This window comes from Protopterus annectens, chromosome 8.part1 (assembly GCF_019279795.1).
Source record: "Protopterus annectens isolate FY-2018-M chromosome 8.part1, PAN1.0, whole genome shotgun sequence".
Classification (NCBI taxonomy): domain Eukaryota; kingdom Metazoa; phylum Chordata; order Ceratodontiformes; family Protopteridae; genus Protopterus; species Protopterus annectens.
The window spans coordinates 89,283,992-89,310,282 of record NC_056742.1 but is presented as its reverse complement, the minus strand read 5'-3'; the positions used below and the strand labels follow the sequence as shown (position 1 = coordinate 89,310,282).

At 38.7% G+C, this 26,291-nt stretch overlaps 1 protein-coding gene across 4 annotated transcripts in view; it reads right to left on the bottom strand.

The window, feature by feature from the left end:
* Nucleotides 1-26,291, bottom strand: part of CBFA2T3 (CBFA2/RUNX1 partner transcriptional co-repressor 3) — a 237,287-nt gene that overhangs the window by 94,947 nt on the left and 116,049 nt on the right. For 3 of the 4 annotated variants that reach the window (XM_044081693.1, XM_044081691.1, XM_044081692.1), the window contains exon 2: nucleotides 24,628-24,774. In XM_044081693.1, the coding sequence (XP_043937628.1) occupies nucleotides 24,628-24,748 (121 nt within the window). In that variant the 5' untranslated portion in view covers nucleotides 24,749-24,774. Of the gene's footprint in view, nucleotides 1-4,914; nucleotides 4,982-24,627; nucleotides 24,775-26,291 lie in introns of those variants that run through there. The other variant, XM_044081694.1, reaches the window with a different exon arrangement.

Genomic DNA, 26,291 nt, shown 5'->3' with positions numbered 1-26,291 from the left:
CCCATACTCTTTCTTTGATAGGTGCCATGAGATCTTTTACATCCACGTACCATGAGGTCAGGTGGATGGGGCCTCAGCTTGTGTGACATCTGAAGAATTGCACCTCAGGAGTGTACCCCTATGCCACATTGCAGTATAAATACTTGGAAATTAATCTAAGCACCTGGTGTGGGACTAGATCCTACAGTCTTCTGATCTTCTAGTATGAAGAAAGTGTGCCAACTGTTCAGCCACTGGCTTATCAAACACAACCACTGGTGGCTTAGTGGTAACAGCTGTGGCTCATGGCCTGTTTTCAATACTGACAGATAGTTACTGTCAGCATGGAGTTTGAGTATGTCCATGTGTCTGTCTGTTTGTACAGGTTTTCTCCAGGTCCTCTAGTTCCCCCATCTTCCAAAAACAAAACATACTAGTTAACTGTCTACAGTAAAGTTTCCATGGATGTTTGCATTTTCACTTGCCCTTCTGGACTGGGTTACGGCTGAAAAGGGTCAGTGGAACATCTTATGTACCTAGTCAACAAATACTAAATAAATGAATAAATAAGATGTCACATTTTAGAAACAGACCTTTGCTGTTCTAATCTCTGGCTATATCTTGTAATTATTTTAATCCAGAAATGACACAAGTCTTGAAATTCCTGACTATGCAATTAGCATACATGATGAGCAATATGTCACAAGCCAAACAAAGCAGGGGAAGATTACAAGCAGTAATCATTTGTGGCTACTTGCTATATGGCTTCTGCACATAACGTATAGTCACGTGGCAACTGTGAAAGTCTCAAAGCATGCATGATGGGGAGAGGTATTTTATAAGCCAGACATAAAACAATAATTATTAATGTTTCTGTTATGATCCAAAAACTGTATGATTGCTGTACATAACTTATCTTTGGACTGCAAGCTGCATTGTCAATTTTTCCAGGTGATTTTCAGCACTAGAAGCAAAAATTGGACCCCTTAGTGAAATATGAAATGTGGGATATGGCATACCAGAATGCAGTATATTATATTCTCCCAATATTGCTTATATACCCACACAGACATGCATATCTGTGGATGTAATGATATGCATTAATGCTCTTACAGTGGTATTCTGTGATTTAACTAAAATTCTGCAGTTATAGTATGCTCAACATGAGTGGATGGGAAACAGAAAATTCACCCTGTGGATAACTCAAGTGGCTCTACTCAGCAGAGGGACTGGGAACTAAGGTCAGGTGGCACTATGCCAGGGTAATCCTATGGATAGGCTTGTAAAGGCCCCAGGGCCATTAGCCTAGTACACACCTATGAACCTATGAACACAGAATTTAGCATCCAGCATCATGCACCTGTGGTTTCTTACATAACTGATGTGCTTACTAAATTGGCAAGAGTGGAGCTACAAGTTCTCAGAAAGCCAGCGGATTAAAAAAAAAAAATCAGAATGCCATTGGTCTGTTAATGGGCATCTGAAAATATACATAAGTGCAAAAATATCTATTTAAGATGCAGTCTAGCCAAACTCCATGAAACTAAGATAAATATAAAAGGACACTGGTCAGTAGTACTTACTTAATATTTTGCACAAGCACTAAGCGTATTTGAATAACTACCAATATCCTCTAATTTTGTTTCACTGACATTGTGTGTTTCCATTGGGGAAGAGAAAGCATTTAAACTGAATAACTAAGGGAGGGGCTTTTGTGTCTTTGCTGGTATACAAGAGTTAATGGCATCTGCATGTTTTAACAGTTTGGAGGTAAACGAATATGGAAAAATGTGCAACTGTATTTCACTTTTTATTCTGAATTGCTGTTAACATTAACCTTTTACATTTCAGAGCACCTCAGGTGATAGAATGAAGTACAGAGGAGACTTGGAAATGAGTAGTGTGCCAGTAATACCTACTGCGGTGGTGGTGCTGCGGTAGCATTGTCGCCTCACAGTAAGACGTTGTCCCGTTTGATTCTCAGTTAGAGCGTCTTCTGTGTGGCGACATGCGTGAATGGGCATTCCTTCGTTGAAGGTTGTGCATCAGGCCCAGCAAGTCAGCACGTAAAAATCTACTGCCAATCATTAGCGGACCGGAGTTCCGCTGTGGCGACCCCTAACTGGGAAAAGCCGAAAGACACAACAAGTGTGCCAGTAATTCAAACAGGTGTGTTTTTAATACACTTACATGAACACCATTTGGGAATTTTAAAATGTTTGTAACTACATGTCGAATAACACTAGTATCTTTTTCTGAGATTCACAGTCAAAATATTTTCATGCTAGAGCACATCAGCAGTGCTTTGCTCATCACAGTAACTCTTACAGAAAGGATGATGATAAGTAATAATTGCATATTTATTTGACTTGAAAGTGTTTTATGCATTCACTTTTTCAGTTCTTATTGCTTTGTATTTTATTGAAATATTGTATGTTTCGTTTTTTCCTACTACAGTGAATAGGAGAGATTGCATTTTTTTTATTTTCTTTCTGTTCTATCAATCTGTATTTCTATGTTGTAGCTGGATTTAATGTTTGGTATATTGTATGTTTCAGTTAAGTTTAGACTGATGGCTCAAATTGCATATTCTTCATAGTCTGTAAGGAAGCAGGTCTGGCTTAGTTTGCTAACCTTTATTGGGATGGTGTAATTAATATATACATATTTTTGAATGGTGTATTGAATCTATACATAGATCAAAACTTTGTAACAAATACCTGAAGTTTAAAATATTCTACACATACACACACACACACACACACACACACACACACACACACACACTGCGCATTTTAGATTTACTAGTTTTCATCATAATGTCGTACCTGTTTAGTACATATTGCATCAAGTAATGGAATTACGTCTATACAACGATTACTTCTCTCTAATACTATGGTGCCTAGTAACCAAAGACCTTGCATACTGGAAAATAAAAGAGTGCTTTTCTTTATGACTCTTTGATATGAAAGTTAAAGGCCAAATGCTAAAATTAATGCTATGAGGTTGAGCAGTATGATCATTAATGGCACTGGAAGAATATATTAATTCAATTTTTTTCTTCACTGACACAACTCTTAATCTACTTTTCCTACCTACCTCCCAGACATTTTACCTTTGAATTTCTTACCTGAATGTCGAGTCCTTTGTTGTCATTCATATGTGACATTGTAGATATACACTATTTAATGCCCTGTATTGATCATTTGTTTATCTATATGGGGTTGGATATGTGTTGATCCAGGGATAGACCCATTTGGGGTCAGCATTCTACCCCAGTTAACAAAGTTAAATAAATAAATAAAATAAAATAAAATAAAAAATGACCTTTAAAACAGAAGAGATGATGGTAGACTATTAAAGCAGAGAATAGCTTTACTAGAATAGTTGTATTTTGCAACTATAATGTATACAGACATCTCAGAAAACCAGTCAAATCATTTAAAAAAGAATACTTAAAAAAATATGCTTAGTAAAACTATTGTCTGTACATTCACCATGTAGCCGAACTGCTCAATCCCATACATTGCAAATGATGGAAATAATGTACAAAACATAGAATGGAGAAAAAAACAACTTTAAGATTTTTTTGATGGAGGCAATTCCCTCTTGCATCCCTAAATGTGTGGGTTAAACACCACCACACCCCCTGAACCTACAGATAGCAACTCCATGCTTGCATCAACTTGAAGAAGGAAGAAATTTCCCAAAATAAGGGAATCATTGCTGGTGCACACTTAGAAATTGCATCAGCAATGATTTTGTATGGAAAACAGCAAGTGAGCTTAAGTTTGTCAATGTCTTTTTCTTCGGGCAACTGACACTTGAGGAATTTCACCTTAACCACAAGTAGAAGAACCCTAACAATGCACACAAGGTTTCTCGTTAACATTCCCGAGTGAAAGAAAAGGAACAGTAAGAAATTCGGACTGCAATGGCTTTATTATTGTTTAGCATTATGGTGCTAAAAAAGCAAATTGAGTACTAGAGTGTACTCATTTATTTTAAATGGTGCACTACTTTCCCATATATCATTTAAACACTCCGTTATGTTGTCTCCTGAACCATGCTCACCTTGTTGCTGCCATTGGATCATCATCAGCAGCAGCAATATTGTATGTCATATGATTGATCATATGACCTATCCTGATCCAGTGATAGGTCAAAAATCAAGACCAACAACTGGAAAAGGATGTGTGGCAATACTGATAGGGATAATACAAAAACAGGACCATAAACATTTGTTCATATGTGTTTCTTCATATGTAAGATGTTTTCACTATCTCGCAATGAAAAATGGTACATAATAGCCTAAGCAAGCACTGTCATATTTATGTAGCCCTTAGGTATGTAAAACAAAAGTACTTAGCATTGCCTCATGACTCCCAATATGCGTGAAGCATGTGTACACCACAGTTCATCTGCATAGTGTGTGACATGTCATCACCTGATATTTTATGTTCTAAACTCTGAAGTGGGTGATATTTTATGTGGGACTGCTTGACTGCTCCATGAAAGCACATCACAGCAACAGGTGTTTCATCATTTAGACTGTTTCACAGTCTCCCAAAAGTTTTATGAACATTTAAATGAAAAATGGGATTTGAAAAACAGAAAACTCCATTGCAAACACTGAGAGGAATAGGGATGTGGAACAGCATCAGAAAACCAGCCCACATCTAAGCAAAAAAAAAAAAAAAAAAAAAGTTGCAGAAGAAAGGAGAAGCAGTGAGCAGTTTAAAAGCCGGTAGCATAAGAAATATAAAATGGTTGTAAACTAGTCTCTTAAGGCAAGATGCAAGGGAAGGGATACAGTCATCTGATCTCACATTATTTGTCTACATTCCAGTTTCATCATGCTCAGGTTTGAGGCCTGGATAAACAAAGTCCTGAAGTTAATTTTCCACAGAAGTAATTTTTAAAAGATGTACTTACGACTTTTCTGAACTCCCTGGTCTTCCTCTTGTCCTTTGTCAGTGTGTCCCTCTACTTCTCCAGCCTGGTAAAGTGGTACTATATTAGCAACTTGTTAAGAGAGGCATCTAAAAATAGTGCTATGGCCGCAAGGGCTTTTATTCCAGTGACAGGTGCATTACTAAGTTAAACAGCACACATGTTATGGGCTGAAAGTTTACAATGTCCACTTACAGTGTCCTCTTTCCTTCCTCCAGCAGCCCCCCCTCCCATTTCACTAGTGTGCATTGCAAAAACAGATCCACTTTCTGAACAATGTCCAGCAGCTGCTGCTTTTCCTCCTATTCTTATGGCATGTTGAGGTCAATGGATCCCTTCAGGCAGGCTGCTGTTAAGGAAAGCCACTTCCTATCAGAAAGGTGTCTGTCAGGTGTGCTCTATCTATAGGTCATTGTAAGGAACTGCAAAAAAATTTACAGTTGAAGCAGAAGAGGGTGATATTTAAAGTCTGCATACCTAAACAAATCTATCAGCTAGAGTTAATATAGCACTTACAATGCTTGCTTCCTTTTGTTAATGCTCTGCTATGAACCTTTTTGCATAAGGACTCTCTCACACTTGCATCATTATATGCCGCACCTTCCCATATAACTATGAGAAGTTGTTGTGCCACCTGTGATCTCCTAGGGAGACCTAGGTTACAGTATTACAACCAGGTATATAAGACTTTTCTCTGTGTAATATGTTTATTTTGGAAATTAATAATGCATGAGGATAGCACAGTGGTGCAAAGGTTACAAACTGCTACCTTATACTGCTTGTTTTTTCAGTTTGGTTATTGGTTGGGTGCTTTCTGTGCAGAGACGGCATTTTCTCACCATGTCTACATGGGATTTCCCTGGGTGCTCTGGTTTCCTCCCACGTCCAAAAGATCCATAGGTGAGTTGACTTTCTTCCATATAGCCTGTAGGTGTGTATATCATGTGACCTGCAATGCACTAGCACCCCATTTAGGATTAGTTTTCCTCCTTGCACCCAGTGAGTGCTGGGATAGACTTTGGCTATTCTGCAGCTCTGAACTGGATTAAATGGATAAACAGAGAATGAATGAAGTTCAAACAAACACTCTCTAAGCAGACAGTTGGACTGCATAGTCCAGAAGACAAACAGTAAAATAAATATAACAAGTTATCAGAGAGATCACATAAATAGGTTCAAAGGTGAATGCTAGGCTAACTGCCCTGAACAGCCATTTTAAGCCTAGCCAATAACCCAAGGTCAGAGTCAAACCCTGTACTTTGTGTTTATGAGGTGAAAACCTTAACCATTCTGCCAAACCCACCACATAAAGCAAATTGCTATGGAGATGGTAAGGATTAAACTCAGGACCTTTTATAAATGAAAATTTTGTTCTCTGCCACTGAGGTACATCCCCTCCCTCCAAGTCAGAATCATACCCTATACCTTGTATCTGTAAGGTAAAGACCTTAATCATTATGCCATATTCTCCCCCTATTATGCTAAACCTCTCCCCTTAGAAATGGTATAATGGAACTAATATAAAACATTATCTCTCTTAGTATAGACACAAAATATTGCAACTATTCTATACAAAATAAAGCAATGCAATTAAAGGCAATACTTTTTCCAATAGGCCATGCCCTGTGTAGTCACTCCTTGTGGGAGTTGCCCCCACACCCCTATTTCTCTATATGCACATCATTCAAGGTCACACAGAAGCAGAGGAAGGGGAAAAAGCAGCAAGCTCACTTTTTAACCCTCTTCTCTGAGTTGAATGACCTCTAAGCACAATAAATCACCTTTGACAAAGCAAACTTTGACATATTAAAATATCAGCGGAATGGAAATTTATTTAAATAGTCGTGATGGTTTGAGTTGTGACTAAGGAGGCACAATAAACAGTAGCATGCCTCTCAACTTGTAGACATTGAAAATAGGAACAAATGCTTTGAAAAGTAGGTTTATGCAACCAAACACCTGTGCAGCTACTAAGCAAAAAAATCTAAATACTAAATAGCACATAATTCTTCCCATTTCCTGTAGGAATGTGGGATACTACTAAGAGGCAGTGAGTGACTAAAATGATAGAAAAATATAAGCACATTATCAAGGAAACAGTGTAAAATCTGTAGACTTTAATGAACTGTATTGCAAAATTCTACCACATAAGGTCATTTATTTTTGCTTCTGAAAAAGGAAGATGAGATGCATGTCTTCTCTCTTTAAATTATTGGCTTTACTAGTATGGTAGTCATGCAGTGTAGTTTTCTGTGTAGTAGACAGTTTCGAATATCACGTGTGATTAGGGGGATTCATAAAATTGTGTGAAGGGGGTAAGTGAATCCTGAAAATTGGTATGTACCTCCAAAAATAGGAACATCTTATGCAGGGAGAAAATGGGAACATTTCCCCAAAATAATGACAATTTCAATATCAGAGCAGTAGTGTTTTCAGGGTAACACATATATATCAGTGTACTTGCTTCCTGTATTAATTATGAAGTAACGGCAAACTCAGACTAACCAACGTAGTGCACCTTCTGGAGCTAAGTGTTTGCATTTTCCTAGTCTGATGTGGGGGGGAGCTTTGATACATGAAGTGCAGTGACTACATGGAGCTGTGGGAGAGATGATGCTGCCATTAACTTTTTTATGAATGTTACTGAAGTACAGCTGTAGGGACATGCATGCAAATACATGCCTGTGTAGCACTGGGTAGATATGCGACATTTCCTCCCATTTAAGATATATTGAGACCAGGGAGATAGGAGCTATTATGTAATACAATCAATTATGAACTTTTGGTTCTAGCAAAAAATGCACGCCTACATTTATGCAGTGCAACTACATTTAGTCTTAAATTTGAAAATGTTCAAGATACTTGATTATGGAAAATCAAATTTAAACATTTTCTAATTTGCATTACATTTCACCCGCCTCTGCAGGCTATGTCTCTGAGAGCGTGTTCTCGGGCACTAAAGTTGGCATCTATGGAACTCTACTGGACTTGGTGCAGTGGTCTAAGCATGTGCATCAATGTACTCAACTCTGAAGCAGTCCTCCATTTGGTACTCTGCTGATGACCTCTAACCTTCTAGTACAAGTCACATGCCTACCCTTCTTTGAGCATAGCAGGTTTCATCTAACATTCTAGGGATATGCCCTTAGCCATACAGCCTTCTATAGGTACAGCCTTGGTCATGAATCCTTCTTTGCATGTGACACTGGCCAGTGACTCAGTGTTTAACTATTCTTCTTGGCATATTCACTTGGTCACCTGTCAATCACTCACTGTGTAATGGGCATCAGGTCTTCTTGCAGGTGAGCATTTCTAGTGTCCAACCACACACAAAGGCTAGAACTAGTAACCAACCAGGAAATCCAGGTAGTGTTGAAAACGGCTAGTCCCTCCAATATAAATATACAATCTTGACTCACCAAAAGGATAAATCCAATGGCTCACTTGAATAAAACAGTACAGATAAAACAGTATAGAATCATGTGCTAATGTGTTATCCAGTATGAAAATTTCTTGCTATCTTCATTCATATTTAAGTGCCTTTTTTTGGTAATGTTGTCCACACAGCAGGTCTCAGTAAATCTGAGTTAATCCTTAAATTCTAAAATAGCATTGCTTGCAAAGAAATGTTGGTGTAACATAGACTACGTTTTTGTACACAAAGAGAAAACTGACCACCTTGTGCTCTAATAGTTTAAACATTGCTGAATGTTCCTGAACAGTAAACATCACAGAAAAACTACTTGGAGTCCTCACACGAAAAGGATGCACTGTCTGGCTGTCATGACTCATTGTACGCTAGTACCTTCATACATGTTAGGCACAATTTGTAGAAGGAGGTACAAGGAGAAAGGACCGGACACAAAGATTTTGTTGTAGCAGCAACAGAAGCAGTAGCAGCAGCTGCTACTCATGACATCACAGATGGTGTCATAGAAGCATTTTTGAATGTTCAGACAATCACCTGAATTTCACCATGATCCCCTGTCATTTTGGTAAAAACTTCTTGCCAGTGTCCAATACAGAATGCATATCTAAGGATATGACCCCCTTCACAAAATATACATGGCCAACCTGGCAGGTTGTCTTCATTAAAACAGATCTTGAAAGATTTAGAGCCTGCTGGTTTCACTCCTAAGACCCTGGCCCTCAGGGGTGAACAGACTTCACAAGAAAAGTATAAGACCCCTCTACAAGGACTACTCCCCCCACACTTTCAGCATCAAATAGGAAGAGGAATCAAAGGCCTGTTGTCTCAACTATTCTATTGAAAGGTGCCAAAATCACAACCTTATCCATTTCCAGAAGCCATGAAAAAGAAAAATAAGTAGGAAAAATCCATGGAGCCTATCTGCACATCCAGCAGACTTCCTCTGGTGTCACACAACCAGGATCACTGATGCTTTCCCACACCTGCCAATGTATACAGCTGCAAAAAAAGGCTACTCCCATGTGATACATCTGTCACTGAGACCTCTCAGTATGTGCTCTGACTGAAGTGATCACCTCACTGCTAGTGGGAACAGACAAGCTTATCAAAATCAGATACAACTGCTACCCTGGAGTATAGTTTCATCAGACATCTCACATGCCAACACAAATGTCTACAGTGAGTGACAATCTCTTTTGGCCTTCTGGGTAAAGGGAGACAGGTAGGGAAAATTTAGTGCAGGCCTTATTTCCCTTCACAAAGAGACCAATTGAAGAGCTCTGGCTACTTCCAATGCATACCCATCAGACTCCAGAAGGGTATAATAGAGTCTATTCTTGTGGGATTACGGAGTGACATCCCAACCAGGGCTTTGTTAATCTTCCAAAATAAAAGGTCATATCCTGGTACAAGAAGCAAAAAAAACAAAAAAAAAACTACCTGTTGTACTAGAATGGAAGAGGAGAAGGAAGTGGCCACCCTGACTGCCTTGGAAGTAGTGGTGGGGGTGGGCTTAGTGGGTGGCTGTGAAACCTGTTCCTACTTTCAGCTGGTAGCATCAAACAGACAAAGCGATATACAACTTAACCTTAGGCAGGAAGGCATAATGACAGAGCTATTTCCCACTGCATTTCACAAAGTTTGACAAATTACACTGGCTTAACCACTGAAAGGATAGCCGGAGAGGTTCCTGAGGGACTGACTGCCCCAGTCCCACATCAGTTACAAAAGATCACTGAAATTAGACTTCTCTGAGGAAGACAGTGGAATAATAACCCCTTTTCATCCCTAATCCATCACAAAGATCTGGGGATCACATCTGATGGATATATGACAGAAACCTCTTTTGAAGGCTCACCCAAAAGAAAGGTGTAAAGCCCACACTTGACCCTTCAAAGACAGAGCAGCTGATGCCTCTATTATAGATATTGGCATCTTCAGTCATGGTGCATGATTGTCATTCAGTGGTAGGCCCCTCAATGCTGACCTGATTGGCACCAGATAGGCTGTGCTGAGTGCACTCTGCTAAAGAGCAACAGGGTCAGATACCAGGCCCAACTCAGGGTCCAGCTCTGAAGCAGTCAAGCAAGTCTGAATCAGGTGGGTCAATACCAGACCACCTTAACGCAGAATCATACCAGTAGAAATGGGAAGGAAGGAGGCCCAGTGCTGGGGATACTGATGCTAATCCAATCACTGCCAGGGAAACTGTAAGTGGCACTGCAGAGAAGGAAGAGCACAGAAATGGCATTCTGTCACTGGCAATGCAGAAACCAAAGACTTCTCAAGTCCAGCCAAACCAGAGAAAAGAAGTGTTCATATCTGATCAAACAGCACATCTCTCAAAGATCTGAGAGGGATGGGATTGAAAGAGTCTTCCTGCATTACATCTGAAGAAAAAAATTGCTGGTGTTACTAAATCTCTGACTGGAAGAGCAGTGGAAAACCAGTCTGGAGAGGAAAAGTTCCCAGAACCTCAAGCCAGTACACAGACAGGAGGTGATGGAAAAGCCTGAAGCTTGTTGAAGCTCTCTACAAACACAGGAAGTGAAAAAACTGTGAGGAATCCTCCAGTGAAAATAATGTGTCCACTGAGTTCTGTAGAAAGACATATAATAGCATGAAAATCATTTAGGAGAAAAGCCCAGAAGGGCTATGAAAAGACATGTTTTAAATTGGAAATTGCAGACACTTAAAAACAATTAGAAAATGGTCAAAATCAAGTCAGGTGACCTGAGCAACTAATGTCTTCCACATAGGAGCCAATCTACAAATTCAAGCTACTCTAAATACTGCGCGAATTACAAAAAGAAAATATAAAACAAACTGTGATTGGGAGACTAAAAAGAAGACAGCAAGTGCCCAAACAGGGTAACTACAGAAAGGCCTGGAACACTCAGAGGGAAAAAGAAAGTGCCTATGTACAACAAATTCTCAATTTACAGTAAGAAAATAAGAAAAAGTGCAGTGAAGAAGGCTGTTGAATCATAACTAATACCAATCAAAAGAATGAAAAAGCAGACACTATTCACTTCAAAACAAACTAGTAGCCTCAGGCTGTTGGGTCCAACTGAATGCTTTCAGTGGAAGGAAGAAACCTGAAAATGGGTGGGAGACATGTTGGATACTATGGGAAGGTTCACTGAGTCAGACAGGCACTGCATGTTAAAATCTATCAATGAAGACTTAATTCTCCTTCTGCAGGTCACTGTGCCTCCTCCCACTTCTGATTAAGTGCCAGACACATCTGTGCAGTTTGAACAAGACAGTAGCCACAACAAATATTGGACACTGGTGTGACAGGAATTAAAATGGCCAGGGTCTTTAAACCTTGTACCCCTGTGTTAACTTCTATGGTAAATCTGTAGAACAGCTTTTATGTGTTTTAGCTATTGAACATTACCGAGTTTGAAAAAAAAGTGTTGAATCTGACATTACAAGGTAATTATGCACTTGTTGACCTGACAATGGTATGTTGTGCTAAACAACAGGTATTACTGTTCTGAAATGGTTGTGTTCATGGATTGTGTGTGCTGTGGATAGTCTAAAGCGCTCTGCCACAGGGTAACACTAGTGTCTTTAGGGAGCTGGCACTGTAATTTTCAGTTGTCACACTGATGGGTCCAGTGTGTTAAAACAAATGGCATAGAAACACAGAATTTATTTTGACAGAATGAAATCATCAACTCTGCATGTGTATAGTAACACTTTTTAGGTGCCACCTATTTCATCTTCACTTTCTTTTCCTTAGTCCACTGCTAATGTAATTTTTTACTCTTTTTCACAACCTCCTCCAATGTTAATTTAATTTTCCTACCATACTTGTTTTGTGATAATATTTCCCTGCATAAGGTTTATTTCCATGTGTTTCCTACCCATGTCCTGTTGTCTCACCTGTTTGTCTCTCCAAGATTCAGTCCTTCAACTTTATCCTCACAATCCTATGTACCCAGAAGATGTTCAACCACACCTTCAGGTTTCCACACAAAATCTTCATAGCCTCTGTACCTTCTGTTCATATCATAGCCAATCTATTTGCCTCATCATAGTCACAAACATTCTCTGCACTGGCTTAGTTACTATTTTCCCCAAATGTCCTCCAAAACTGAATGCAGTATTCCAAAGTCCTTTGCAGGTGGAATAAACCTTCAGCATCCCATAATTCTACTCCTGGAGTTATGCATCAAAGCATTCTATCTACCCTTGCCTCTGTCCTTAACTCTGATCCTGGTGATTCATTTTACTGTGATGGCTCCCTGGGTTCTTTTCTTTCTCTGTGGCTCCAAATTCCTTACCAGTTTCTGTACTTTACCTTAAAATTATTTTAACCAGAAGATAGAATACTTCTTCCTCACACTGTAAATCAGCTGATACAGTTATTTCATTCATCATTTTCTCCTCAGAATTTATCCGCCATGTAAGAGGTTTGTAGTCATAGTGTACTAACCCCGATAACATGCACACTATTTCCACCAGGGCAACAGCTAGTGTAATAACATATCATTCTCTAAGAATCCTGGCAGATCTAAACATGGCCTAGAATAGTGATGTTGGAGGTTCTGCACATATGTATAGACTGAGTTAAAGAAAGAAGGAAAGAATTGAGGAAGACAAATGCAAAACAGAAAAATAGAATATGTACATGTTTTGTAGCTCTGTTTTTAGGTGAAGCTTTCTTTCAACTACAGTGGAAAAAGAAACACATGTCTTTAGAAGTAAGGACTTGAAAGGCAGCTGAATACACTGTAGATGGATTTCTGTAGCACCAGATATCCATGTTAAGGAAAAGACAATGGAGCATTTAATGGTCAGTCAGGGAGAATAAAATATCCAGTGCTAACTCTGCATCCTTTAAGGAGGGATCAAGTAGATGTGCATCACAGTCTGTCCCTAATAGTAACTACAGCCAACACAAAAATGGCAGCCAGCTCCACTTATAAAGGAGTGTGGCAAAACACTGCATCATGAGAAATAAGGACACAGCCATCATGCCTTAACTATCACTGACCAAATCAAGGCTGCAGGTTCTGAAGGATATTCAACTATTTTCTCCACAGGCAAATTCCTCAACAAGTTGGAAGATGCCTTTTAGAGGGAACAACTGGGCATCCATGGATGCTATCAGGAGTAGAAGGCATTAGAAAATGTGGTACAATAAAAAAAGCAAACAGTTTGGGCCAGACTTTCCATGCAATTTCAGTCTTACCATTTGACACAAGGACTAGCGTTCACAGCTAAAGCAGGGCTGTCATTTAGGTGTTGCACCTGGATGGGGGGTTCAACAAGTGCGTGGTAGTAGGAATAACCACTTGCATGGCTATTTGAGCAGTACAAGTACAGCAGGCAGTATACTTAAAAAGCAATGGGAGAGGGGTTGGGAGCACTGCATTCTGCAAGAAAAATGATGCATGCTGTAGGTGCAGTGTTATGACCAACATCTATAAGGAGAGAGTTGAGTGGTGAAAAAAAAAATCTCACTGATACAATTTGAATTCCTTTCTGGACTTTACTCTGGCCTGTTGATCTGTCTCTTACATCTGAAATATTCATACTTATTTCAGTTTTCAACATACAGGTCCACAAATGTTGATATTGTACAACTGGAGAAACAGGTCAGAGTGGAGGTGAAGGTAAGTGATGGCAGTGAGTCATGAATCTGAACTGAGGTGTACTGATGGGCAGACATGTCCACACTGTGATACAGTTAGAAACAGGGATAAATCTGAGTGATACAAATTTTAGAGCCTTTGTTACTGATTGTTCCTTTTATATTAGGTATAAAATATTCATTTTTATTTACATAGATCTCTATGCAGCTTTTGATGCACACAGTCATTTGTCCTTGTAGACCATTATACCAAACAAATTAAATGTGGTACGTTACTGTCCCTGACAGATGGAAGAAGCAACAATCTGCACAGGACTCGATCATGGCTTTGATTCGAGAACTGAACAGCTGGTCTAAAACCCACAGTCATATTGACAAAGGACACAGTGCATAGCAACCTGACGATCTCATTGTATAAACAAAAATTACATTTCGGAATACAATCTGAAGGTAAGCACTACTAATGAACTGAAAGCAAACATCCGGGGAGTCTGTGTGTGTGTGTGTGTGTGTGTGTGTGTGTGTGTGTGTGTGTGTGTGTGTGTGTGTGTGTGTGTGTGTCTATGTTGGACCTCCCTATATGCAATTAGTTTGACAGCAGATCTGACACTAGTAATGTTTTAGCTCGCATACAAAAGGGCTTAAAAGACTAATGCAAAACATTAAATAAGAACAGAAACGGATGGATAGCTGGAACATAATTAGATGGTGGCAAATATGAAAATACAAACCAAACAAATACACTATTTCTAACAAAAGAAAGAAGCATTTTGTTTGGATTTTTTTGTTAATTTTAGAAACCCTACAGTCAGTAGGATTTTTTTTCTTTCTTTTGTCATTTAAACAAATAAATAAATAAATAAAATTTTCTTGCACACAAAGAATGCCAGAGAACCTAACTAATCTCTACTCAAATGAATGCATCTGCAGTTTGGACAGATATACCGATGCACTAGAGGGTTAGATCCCTGCTATCATGTTCATACTCCCACCAGAGATAGGGGAGTTTCTTGCATCTTACCCTCCCTTCACTTCCAACCCCTTGATCCCACATGACAACCTAAAGTAACTTTTCAGAAAAAAAGTTCCTAAGAGCCACCATGTTTGCTGAGAAACAGAACTTTACCACATTCCATTCTGAACTATTTTGTGATGCTCCTAAGTGTTGTTTGCTTTTACTATTTCACTGTTTCTATATAATATCTTTAAGGTGCTCCCCCAAAAAGGGTTTTGATTACTTACAGCCTCTTTTCAGACCTGCTGTTATTTACCCTTCAAAACTTACCTGAAGGAGTTAGTCACTCCTTGTTGCTTATTTGAGGTAGTGTGATCTGACAACCTGGGATTGCTAGAAGTTTCTAGGGTGCATCCTGAATTTTCTGCTGTCTGGCCATTTGCAGATCTGGCCCTATGTCTGCGGACTCTACTTCAGCAGTGGCTTAGGGAATGTTTGACTTTATCCTGCTTTAAGAACTCACCTAAGACCTTTCTTTTCCACCTAACTTTCAATGACAATACAAAAAATATTTCTTTTAATCCATAAATGTAATTATTATGTTTTTGTTTTTCAAATTGTGTTACTATTTTATACTTCATAACAGTGTTTAGTGTTTAACCATTTTAATAAAACTGAAGGGGAAGTGTTGTCTTCTGCAGTGAGTGGTGGCTTCAGAAATGTAGTCAGGGTGGGGCAAAAGGGGCAGCAAGGTGTTACGGGGCATGACTGGTAGTGCAGGTAGCACTGTACCAGCATTTACTTTCATACCTGCATTATTTCTTTTGTTCCTCAGGTGGGATTTAGGAGGAAAAACTAGCTTAGAAATGCTACACCAGGGAATGGACTTTTTTTTTTGCTTCTCAACTTAGTAGAGTCAAGGGGTACCAGATCTTATAGCTGCGCCAACTATGGCTCTGGGAGGCCTGTTCATAATCTTATCCTTTTGGTCACTCTAGACTGTAGATGCAAACTGTGGAACGGAGCTTCATTTGCAATTTTTGAGTTCATGATATGTGACAGAATGAGAATCTCCGCAGTTTAGAACAATTGCAGAAAGAGGTCAGGAGTCCTCTGGGTTCAGAAGACACAATAAAGATGTTTAGAATGCTTCCTGGAGGAGGCCTTCTGTACAGGCAAAACCTACTAAGTAAATATCTCAGGGCAGACCCAGGACAGGTTGCAGATATTGGGAACACATGGAAACCCACAGGCTGAGCTAGGGAGTGATTGTTGCTGGAGTCAGAAAGGATGGTCTTCCCTGCTCAGCTTGCCTCTACAGCAATGCTTGTTGGGACAAGCAATCAAGCAATTTACAAAAATGGATGGATACCTAGAACATAATTAGCTGGCAAATATACAAAGCAAACACATGTACAATTTCTAACAAACAAAATCTTTAGTTGTGTATGCAGAACAGCTCATCTGAGATGGAAAACTTAATATTTAATTTAAATTCCTGTTTTTTTTTTTAGTTACCAGAAACTGTTTTAATTAACACCCTCCCCATTCAGTGCAGCCATATTTTCTACTCTAACAGTTAAACAAGCTAAAACTGCATATAACATAAACAGCCCCACTGTTTAACTATATTTTAGCATGTTTATTAAAGACAACCAAATCTGTCAGGGAGCTCTTCCTTTCTAACCGAGTGCAAGTGTAAACATAAAATGCCATCTGTTCTACTAGAAGCAGTTATTAACGTAGCTTGGACAGCTTTTGCTGTTTTTCTCTCTTCGACCTCACAAAAAATTACTAAGCCGGTCAGAAGCACATTTTCAAAATCAAGGTGGGTGAGGGTCATACAATACTTACAGGCATGTAAGTGTCAGAAGTAGGGCACAGAATGCAAGAGAAGTGCATAATAAGCCTGCAATTTTCTGCATTATGGAGCACTGCTCGAAAGGCAAAGAGGGAAGATTACATCTCCTTAAAGCAGCTGTATTTAAGTTCACTTGTAGTAATGCATTGTAATGTACTGGACTACTTAAGGTTAAAAAGAAATCGTCTGCACAGAGAGTGTGTTTTAGCAGAGCTGTGTGCTGCAGTATTTTTCTACACAGAGCACAGTTCCTGCTGGCTTTGAAAGACTGTTCGCTTTATGGTACTCCACAGGACCGGAGCTTGGCATTAAGAATTAGGATGAATGTATGTTTCACCTACCTCTTTCAAACTGCAAATTATTTGCTGCTGGGACTTTGCTAAAAGGGTGTTTAAATGTAATCAGTGTAGAATACAGTCAGTTGGCCCCTCACAGAGTGCAGATTACTGGCATCTGGATGTTTCATTGCACAGCTAAATGAAAGAACTGATCTACAGGATGAAAACTGGTAAAAAAAAAGCTACTAGGGTTGTAATATAGTACTACAAATACTGTAAAATATGCATTGGAAATAAAAACTGATCCTGCCATTCAAAAAGGGTTCTTACATCTCAGTCCACCTACCTGTTATCATAGGAAGAAAAGTAAACTGGGCCAAAATAGGGGTTAGTTAATTACGCATATTGGCAGCATTTTGAAAAAGAAATAGTCACTGAAAAGACAGTGTAGTCCAGACTTTCAAATTACAGATAACTATGCTGACTGACACAGAGTAGTACGTGTGTTTGTGTGAGTGACCAAGCACACGTGCGTGGACCATGCTGCCACAATGCCACAAAGAATACCCAAAAGACTTCAGCCTGTGGGTGCACAGTACATAAATAAGTACATGTTTATGGAGTTTATGAAAACACACATAATTTATACAATTTTTAAAACTAACATGGCATTGACAAGCATGTGGTTTGTCACAAGTGCCTACAAAAAGTAAAAATCATATACATGAATGTGGGTACACGTCTGTGTACGTTTGAAGTTAGGAACCATCTGTTTATTATATGTAACCTAGTTAACATGGGGAATGGTTAAGCAGTTCTTATCTACAGTGACTTGACTACTTTTAGACATTTCACTTGAATCTGGATGAAACACTACAAACAGAAAAAACAATAACTTATTTCAGCAGTTCCAGCAGAAAGGCTAAAAGCCATACCAAAATAACTGCAGTCAGTGTGATAAGAACAAGCCAATGTGCTTCAGCAGTCAAATCTCATTTTTCCTGTATTTTATGTCTGTTCTTTTCTGAAATAGTTCAGTATTCTATATTGAATTTCTCCATTTCTTACATACTATACATGCATAACACATTTGCACATGTGCTCCATTAGTGATACTTAAGACATGCATGTGAGCGAGTATATAATTAGAAAGTAACATAACTGTTGCATGCCATCTGTAAGTGCTCTTTCTATGAACTGTACACTGGCAGCAGTGATTGAGACTTTTCTAAGCATTTGCCATATGTACCCTTCCAACTTATAAGGTGTGTGTACAGACAGCCTGGCCCATAAATGCTCTACTGACTTGCATGTATGAATAACTGGTTCTTGCTTTTAAAATTCCAGTGCAACCTTCCCCCATAAGAGAGTCTAGTTATCTCTGACTTGGGTTCCCCAATAAAGTTGTTAAGGAGTTTTCTGGCAGTGATACTGGCAGCAGGTACCAGAAAAGCTGGAAACAGTTTCTGATATCAGGCAAAGACTAATATTTCCATTTCACCTATGTTTTGTAAAAATAGCAAACTAGTCTTTGCTATTCAGAGTATAAGGTTGCACAGTAATGTCACATCTGGTATGTGCTTGGTCTTCCTATGCCATTCTCAGATGAGTTACCTTTTGTGTAATGTCTGTATGCCCTCCATCTCTCTGCCTTACCAAAGACATGTTATAGGTGAACTGGCAATCATCAAATTATCTGGAGGTGTACATCCATGTGTGTGTGTGTGTGTGTATGTGTGTGTGTGTGTGTGTGTGTGTGTGTGTGTGTGTGTGTGTGTGTGTGTGTGTGTGTGTGTGTGTGTGTGTGTGTGTGTGTGTGTGTGTGTGTGTGTCTGTGTGTGTGTGTTGTAATAGACTAACATGTTATCAAGGATTAGTTCCTCTGACTTGCATACCCCTCTGAGTGTCAGCAAAGACTCTTATCTACAACTGTGATCTTGAACTGGATTTAGCAGATGAATCAGAAAATGAATGAATAATAAGAGTCTTAATTTTCCTGTCTTACAGCATACAAGTAGGGGTCATGAGTATCAAACCCAGGTCTGCAGGATATAGCCTGTTTCCAGCTGACAAAATTAACTCACTGTTATGGCTGTCCCAGGTGCAGGGCTGGTGTTAGCATTCTGGGGGCCATCAGCAAATATCAAGTTGAGGCCCCCTAACTACTTCTAGTCTAAGCAACCCTGTCACTCTCACCTCTCCTAAGCAGCCTTTTAGTTCATGCTGCAAACGTTTAAGAATATACGCACAAACAGACAGACCTGGAGCTAAAATGCTGTTATATCACAACAGGTCTATGTACCACACTATATTGGCCCATCTCACAAAGGGACATTCACAATTACTGGCATTTAGTTGCAACAATGATGTACAGGGCACATGTACAGCACTGGACTTAGATGAAATGGTGCCCTAGGTACTGACCCTGCGTACATCCTCCAGTGATTCCCAGAGTTTCCCCACATTTTGGGCTCCTCATACCATGCACATTAATTTTTTCTTCCTTTTCTCACATTTTGCATGACTGTTCATATTTTTCAAGAAGCCATAACTTTCTATATGCCCTGAAGTGCATTTTAAAGTTTCTTTTTTTCTTTTTACACAACCTTTTCATCCAATGATGGCTTGAACAGAAATTACGATTAAGGAAAGAAATTCAGTGTTGCTCTTCAGTTTTAGTTTTCCTAGCATCTTTTCAGCATACTTTCCTGACCAGCACAGTACAGTAATAACCATTTAAAAAATAACTCAATTAAGTCAGTGCCTAGAAGCCATAAAGGTTAAAGATATTTTGGGATGCATTTTGGAGCATTTCCTAACCTTTTAATCCAACTGTGGCCTAAACAAAAATTATGAGTAAGAAAAGAATTTCAGTCTTATTTTTTTTTTCTTTCAAGGAAGACATAAGTTGTGCCCAAGGCCTAATGTTTAAAGATGACAAAACAGTATCTCACAATAAACTAACAAACCAATTGTGAGAATGCACAGATCCTATCTGGGAACACTGCCTGCCAAACGTACCCCCCCAAAAAAGACAGTTACCACCTGTGCATCCCTCTGGTGTTAGACTGAGATGAAAACAGAGGTTCAAATTGCCACAGTCATGTATTTCAAGTGACTGCTGAAATACATATACATAGCATACCTCTTCACTCCTCACCTCTAATTGTCAAAGTCAGTTAGTTACCCGTATATGATCTGATGTGTGATCGTGAGGAAAGTGAAAAAAGTGATAATTGTAGGAATGTACTCTGTTTTGTTGATCCTATACAGTACACTGCCCCTACAAAAGCTATAGTAACCTTCTTTGCACACCTCTGAGGTCTGTGAGAAAAGTAAAGGAAACAATGACCACACTGTCCCCAGCCCCCTCCCCAACACAAGCTATGATGACTTCCTGTGCAAATTTCTAAGGTTTGACTTTGATGCATATTAAAGAATGAATACCCCCCCCCCAACATAACCTACAGCAGCTTTCTGTATACATGCATGTGAGCAGGGCTGGTTTAAGAATGGGTACAGTTGAGAGCAGAAACCATTGCCAGCTTTATCCTAACAGGGCCATATCACAGCTCCAGTTAGGTTCAAGAGTGTAATCAGAAAATGAATACACTTTCTTCTCCTCATTTTCCCCAAACAGGAACAGGTTTTGTGGGGCCCACGCAAAGTCAAGGGTGATTAAGGGAGCCCCATGTATCCATTTGCACAGTGTATGGAGTGGGGGCCACAACACTCCTAGAAGATATAAGTGTGTGAATGCTCTGTGATATATTATATGCCTTACTTTTGAAATATAATTAATTGTTAGCTGCATTTTTGACTGATACCCAGAAGAATAATGTATGTGTCCTGGCATTTCTGGGTATCTGCACAGATAAAAATCAGTGATATTTTACACACACACACACACACACACACACACACACACACACACACACACACACACACACACACACACACACACACACACACACACACACACACATACATGCCATGCCATAGCAATACTAGTTTTATACTTATTTCAGCAAATAGCACTACATTGTGCAACTGTTGTTTAGCAGACATCAAACAACAGCAGGGGTAAGTCACTTTTAGTTACCATACTGAGGATTAATGCATACCTGTCACTGTCCCAGTTTCACAGATCTTCCCTGATTTTCCCTCACAATTTTTTCTGTCCTTCGTAAAAAAAGTTTGATTTGCTGGTAAATCATTCAGGATTACAGACAGTCAAAAAATCCAGACATCTGAATTTTCTACCTCTTATTGTCCAAAAAATGCAAGTTGATGTAAAAGGTGTTATTCTATTAACTTTTTAAGCGAATTAGAGCAATATTTAAATGTGTTCCTGAATCTGAAACATTATTCTGTTATTGTTTTTGGAATTGCAGAGAATTCTTCAGCAAAGAAGTTGAGATTTATAGTACCTGGTGTTCTGCCAATATTTATAAAACTCACCGAAACAGAAAACCATCCCTGAAGATAAGAAGCATGAGCTCCTCTTAAAATCCAAGGTGTGAACTGAGATTGGTCACTTTGGGATACTGATCTCTCTAGTGCTTACCTTGTTCAAGCTCAACATCAGCTTTATCCTAATAGGGTCATATCACAGCCCTGTTCTGGTTAAAGGGTGTAATCATGAAAGTAATATATTTTTTCCTAATTTTTCCCAACTAGCGGCAGCTTTTGTGGGACAGAGTCAAAGATGATAAAAGGGGGCCCCTGCTTCCATGGGTAATCAGGTACCTAAAGCTGGCTGGTTTGTTACTTTTAGTGGACAGAATGTCTGCCAGCAGGGTTAACTAAGCCAGCTGCACTATGTCAGTGGTAAAATGTTTAATGGAATTGTGAAGTCTACTACTTGATAAAATACTGTTATTATAACAGGGATATAAATAAGAGTTATTATTACCAACCTAATTTATTAAGTATACAAGATTGCTGTACTAGCTTGACAGACATGTTACAAAATATCAAGATAAGATAAATAGCTGTGGTTGAGGGCCCCTCAGGAACAGAGGGTCTCCAGCAACTGGACAGTTCATTGGTGCCTAAAGCCGGCTATGCTCAGGTGTTCTCAAAATTTCTTAACTGTGTTACTCCTAGCACCTCTACAAAGAACAAATTCTGTGCACTGTTGTACATGTACTGACCCAAAAAAGGATAGACAACTGCAGATGGGCACATAAAACGTACCCACATAGGCTAGTACTATAACAGCAGAGACTGTTCCTGAAACTAGACACGTGTTTCATTAATAATTCAAACCACAATGCTAACAGACTGTCATATGCTTTGAGAATACTCGATTTCTGCTACTAGTTCTCTGAGCACCAGTCACACACTCTTTTACATTAAAGCATTACAGCATATCACACAGGCAAACGGGTAATTCACCTTGTCCTTTTTCAGCACAATTTATCATTCTTCACCATCCCATACTATTGGCTCAAGTTGCTTGTTTGATAAGGAGCATTTCTAAACAATCCTGCCTTGATTAAAGATAGTCCATTGTTTCTAAACAAACTGAGAAAAAGTCCTAGATTTTTTAGGCCTGTGTGTATATTATTAAAGTGAGTTTTGTCTAAGAGCATTTTAATACCACATGTCAATGCAGTTAGCAACTCAGAACAGAAATTTGGGATTATGCATTTAGTGAATAAACAGAGCTTTTATCTAAAGTTGATATCTAGTACTGTGGAAAATTAATAACTGAGCCCATTGATAAGGAACGGGGGCATTATAGTAAACTGGTTAAGACAACAGACAAAAGGCGCTTTGGTATTAATCCCATCAGGCTGTGCTTGCATAAGTCATTATACACTGATGTGTTTGTAAAATTTCCTCATATTCCCAAGTCTCCTATAAAAATGGACCAGTTTCTTTTTTAACTTCTCCAAGTGTTTTGGGTTTCTAATACTATGATGGAAATGGACTCCATTCCTAAGTCACAGTATGATTAAAGTTCATGAAATTAGTATTGTTTTAATATTTCATGTTAGCCAGAAGTGCTCTTCGCAGCACCTGCAATGTGCCCAGTAATTACTCCTGCAATTCATATGGAGTTACATGTATTTTAACATTTCTAAGTATGAATGTAAATTCTTTTTTTTATAAGACACATTGCTCCTACTACTACTGAAACTGTCTGGGCATCCTTCATCCACATTGCCCTTGTTTCTGCCTGCAAATACTGGTATTTTATAACTTTGTGTCTCTTTGTATGTAAGATACTGTAGTCACTGGCTGTAGCAATTTCAATGATCAATGTTACATTTTTCTTCTTTTCATGGACTACTATATCTGTTTTTCTCACATCTATTTTTTGAACTGTTGGTAATGGATGATCATATCTGATATAAACTTCATCATTTTCTATGATGCTTTGTGAGTCATGTTTCCAATGCTTCTCAGCCACTTCAATATTATAATGTTTGCTCAGTCCCCAATGCAACAATCTTGTCGCATTACTATGCCTTTCAGTATACAGTCCTTCTGCCATTAGTATATCGCAACCAGCATCAAGATGTGTGACTGTTTCCAATTTTGTTTTACAAAACCTACATTTGTCTGTTTCTCCCACATGTTCAATACACTTTGTAAACCAACTTGTGCACAGTCCACTATCTTGGGCCACCAATATTAACCTTTCATCTTTTGGTTTAAATTTACCTCTCCTTAACCATTCCTGCATTTGATCTTGATCAACATGAGGTTGTTCCAAGAGTTTTCTGTACTTTCAACTATATTTATGCCTTTTCCACATTTATTGCCTTCTCATCTGATCTTTCACCTTATATTCCTTCTTTCATTTTTTGGCACATTCAGTTACTGCCTAATTTTTGTCTACTTCTGGTTTGATTTCCCTTCTTGCTTGATGCTGATATGCTTCTGCTAAACTAAGCAAGGACGTCTATAATCTTGGTATGCCCTGTTTTTTATAAATCATTTGATAAGCATGAAGCTCATGAGGATTTGTGTACAGGGGCTTTGTTTAAACTTTGCAGACCTGTTCCATTCCAAAATCTGAGCACCAAAGGAGTGCTGTGGCACCAAAGATGTATAATAACAGAATTTATCACACCGGCCTTATTCTGATTCTTTGATCTATAACTGGTGTCTCCTTTGGGAAAGTTATGGATTTGGTTCCCTTTTCCTAGAATAAAATGCCCACTAACTATGAATCCACCAGTGGATGGTGGCAGTACAAAAAGAGTAACAATACTAAATTAAACTTTTCTGAAAAAGTGGGGTTAATTTCTCATTTTTTCCCACTGTTATTTCTTCCACTCAGTAAAATGACTAAGAAATGGTGAACAGCATCCAGTATCTTTCCCTTTACCCTGCAGTAAAATTTGACAACCATGTCTTTTTCATTTATCTGAAAACCAAAATAAATAAAATAAAAATTAGCAGTCCAACACTTTTAAGGCCACACTTGATAAGCGGACACAAAAGGACCCCCCCCCAATGATTTCTTATAAAGAATTGTCCCTGACCTTCCATTAAATTAACATATCCAAATGTACATGAAAGAAAATCTGCAGCTATGGTACATACGGTTTGTGGGTGTGAAGGTGGGGTTGCGTGTTGCACCCTGTGTGATGGCTGGAGGTGGTGGTGGCATATTGGGAGGTGACGATCTGGTCTGGGCTTTCACGTCAGCAGGTGAATCGGGCATTGTTACCACCTTCTTCTCTGAATCACCTGTAGTTGTTGTGGAAAACACATCAGAAAGTATAGTTAACAACAGCACAAGTCTGTAACATGTAAATTACTGCAAGCTTAGCACACAAGGGGCAAACAATCCAGTACACCACCATTCACTCTTTTGCTTTTTTTTTTTTTGCAAGCCAATTGTTTCAAATTATTTAAAACAACAACACAAGTATTTGCTTTTCCGTCATTAACATGTGCCTAATATCTAAGCGTAAGTACTGCAAGGCTTTTCGTATCAGCCCCATCAACACCTGATAAAATGAAACCCCTCATCTTCTACAGATTGCATTGTCCTATATTAGCTCCAGAAGCAAGGAAACTATTGAATCAGGCAAATATTTTACTTTCACTTATACAAGTACACAGTGTTGCCTTCAACAGGGTGCATATGTCACATAACCTTAAAGATAAATGATATTTACACCATAATCTAGAGATTTTTGTGTGATATACAGCTTCATTATTGTGCTGTTTAAATCAATTTTAAATAGTAAGGATCTCAGCCACACTGTGATATCAGAATCTAGTAAAGTAAGATTACATTGATTGTACTTTATGGGGTCTTTTATCACACTGGAGCCAAAGACTACCTCTTAGAATAAAATAAACAAATGATACAAATCTATTTTTGTAGCACATTAACATACTTCTGGTTTCTGAAAGTCAAATATTGCCAACTTCTCAACCTCACTTCTTTCCCATTAGACATTTGTTGACATTTTTTGGACAGAAATGTTGTCTGACACTGGAGAAGATGCATTATGTGAATTTTGTCACAATAAATGTTTTATTTATTTTATTTACACTTTGTTGGTCAGGCTAGTGGATTTGTACAAGGGCACAATGCACATTAAGAGCACCTACTGACTGGGAGAAAACCATCCTGGACATAGCACTACAAGGACAGTAAAACAAAACAAAAACGGCACAAGCCATTACTAGCTAATTAAAATAAAGCGTAATACAGTTTGTTATGACAGCCTGAAGTTAAAGCAAAGAAATCACACAGTGAAAAGGAACTGCCTCATTAGTTAGATCAGTATATTCAGCAGCAAATATAACAAAAATCAGTAGCATAAAAAAATCTCAAAACAGAAACTAGCATATTTATGGCAGGAAAACCCAAATGAGGCAAGAAATGGTTAGATACCTCTTGAGACACAGTATAGTGTTGTCGATAATTATCTGAATGTCATCTCTGGTTTGTCTTGGTTCGACACTTTAGAAAACATTTAACACTTTTTGTCCAAGGCTGCCCTAATCATGACTCCATGCATAATTTTACCCATTGAATTAGTTACTGAAAATAGAAAAAAGAAATGTCTTGGGCACAGTTATCTGCATTCCACTTTACCTACCTCTCTATTAAAATGATTTTGGTTCATTTTACTGGTTGTTTTTCTTCTGTTTAGCAATGTTAAACTCCAGATATCCCTATGTACCAGTAATGATTGCTACAGCCAGTTCTATTTCTTGCAGTATTTACCCCTAAAACCCATTTTGCA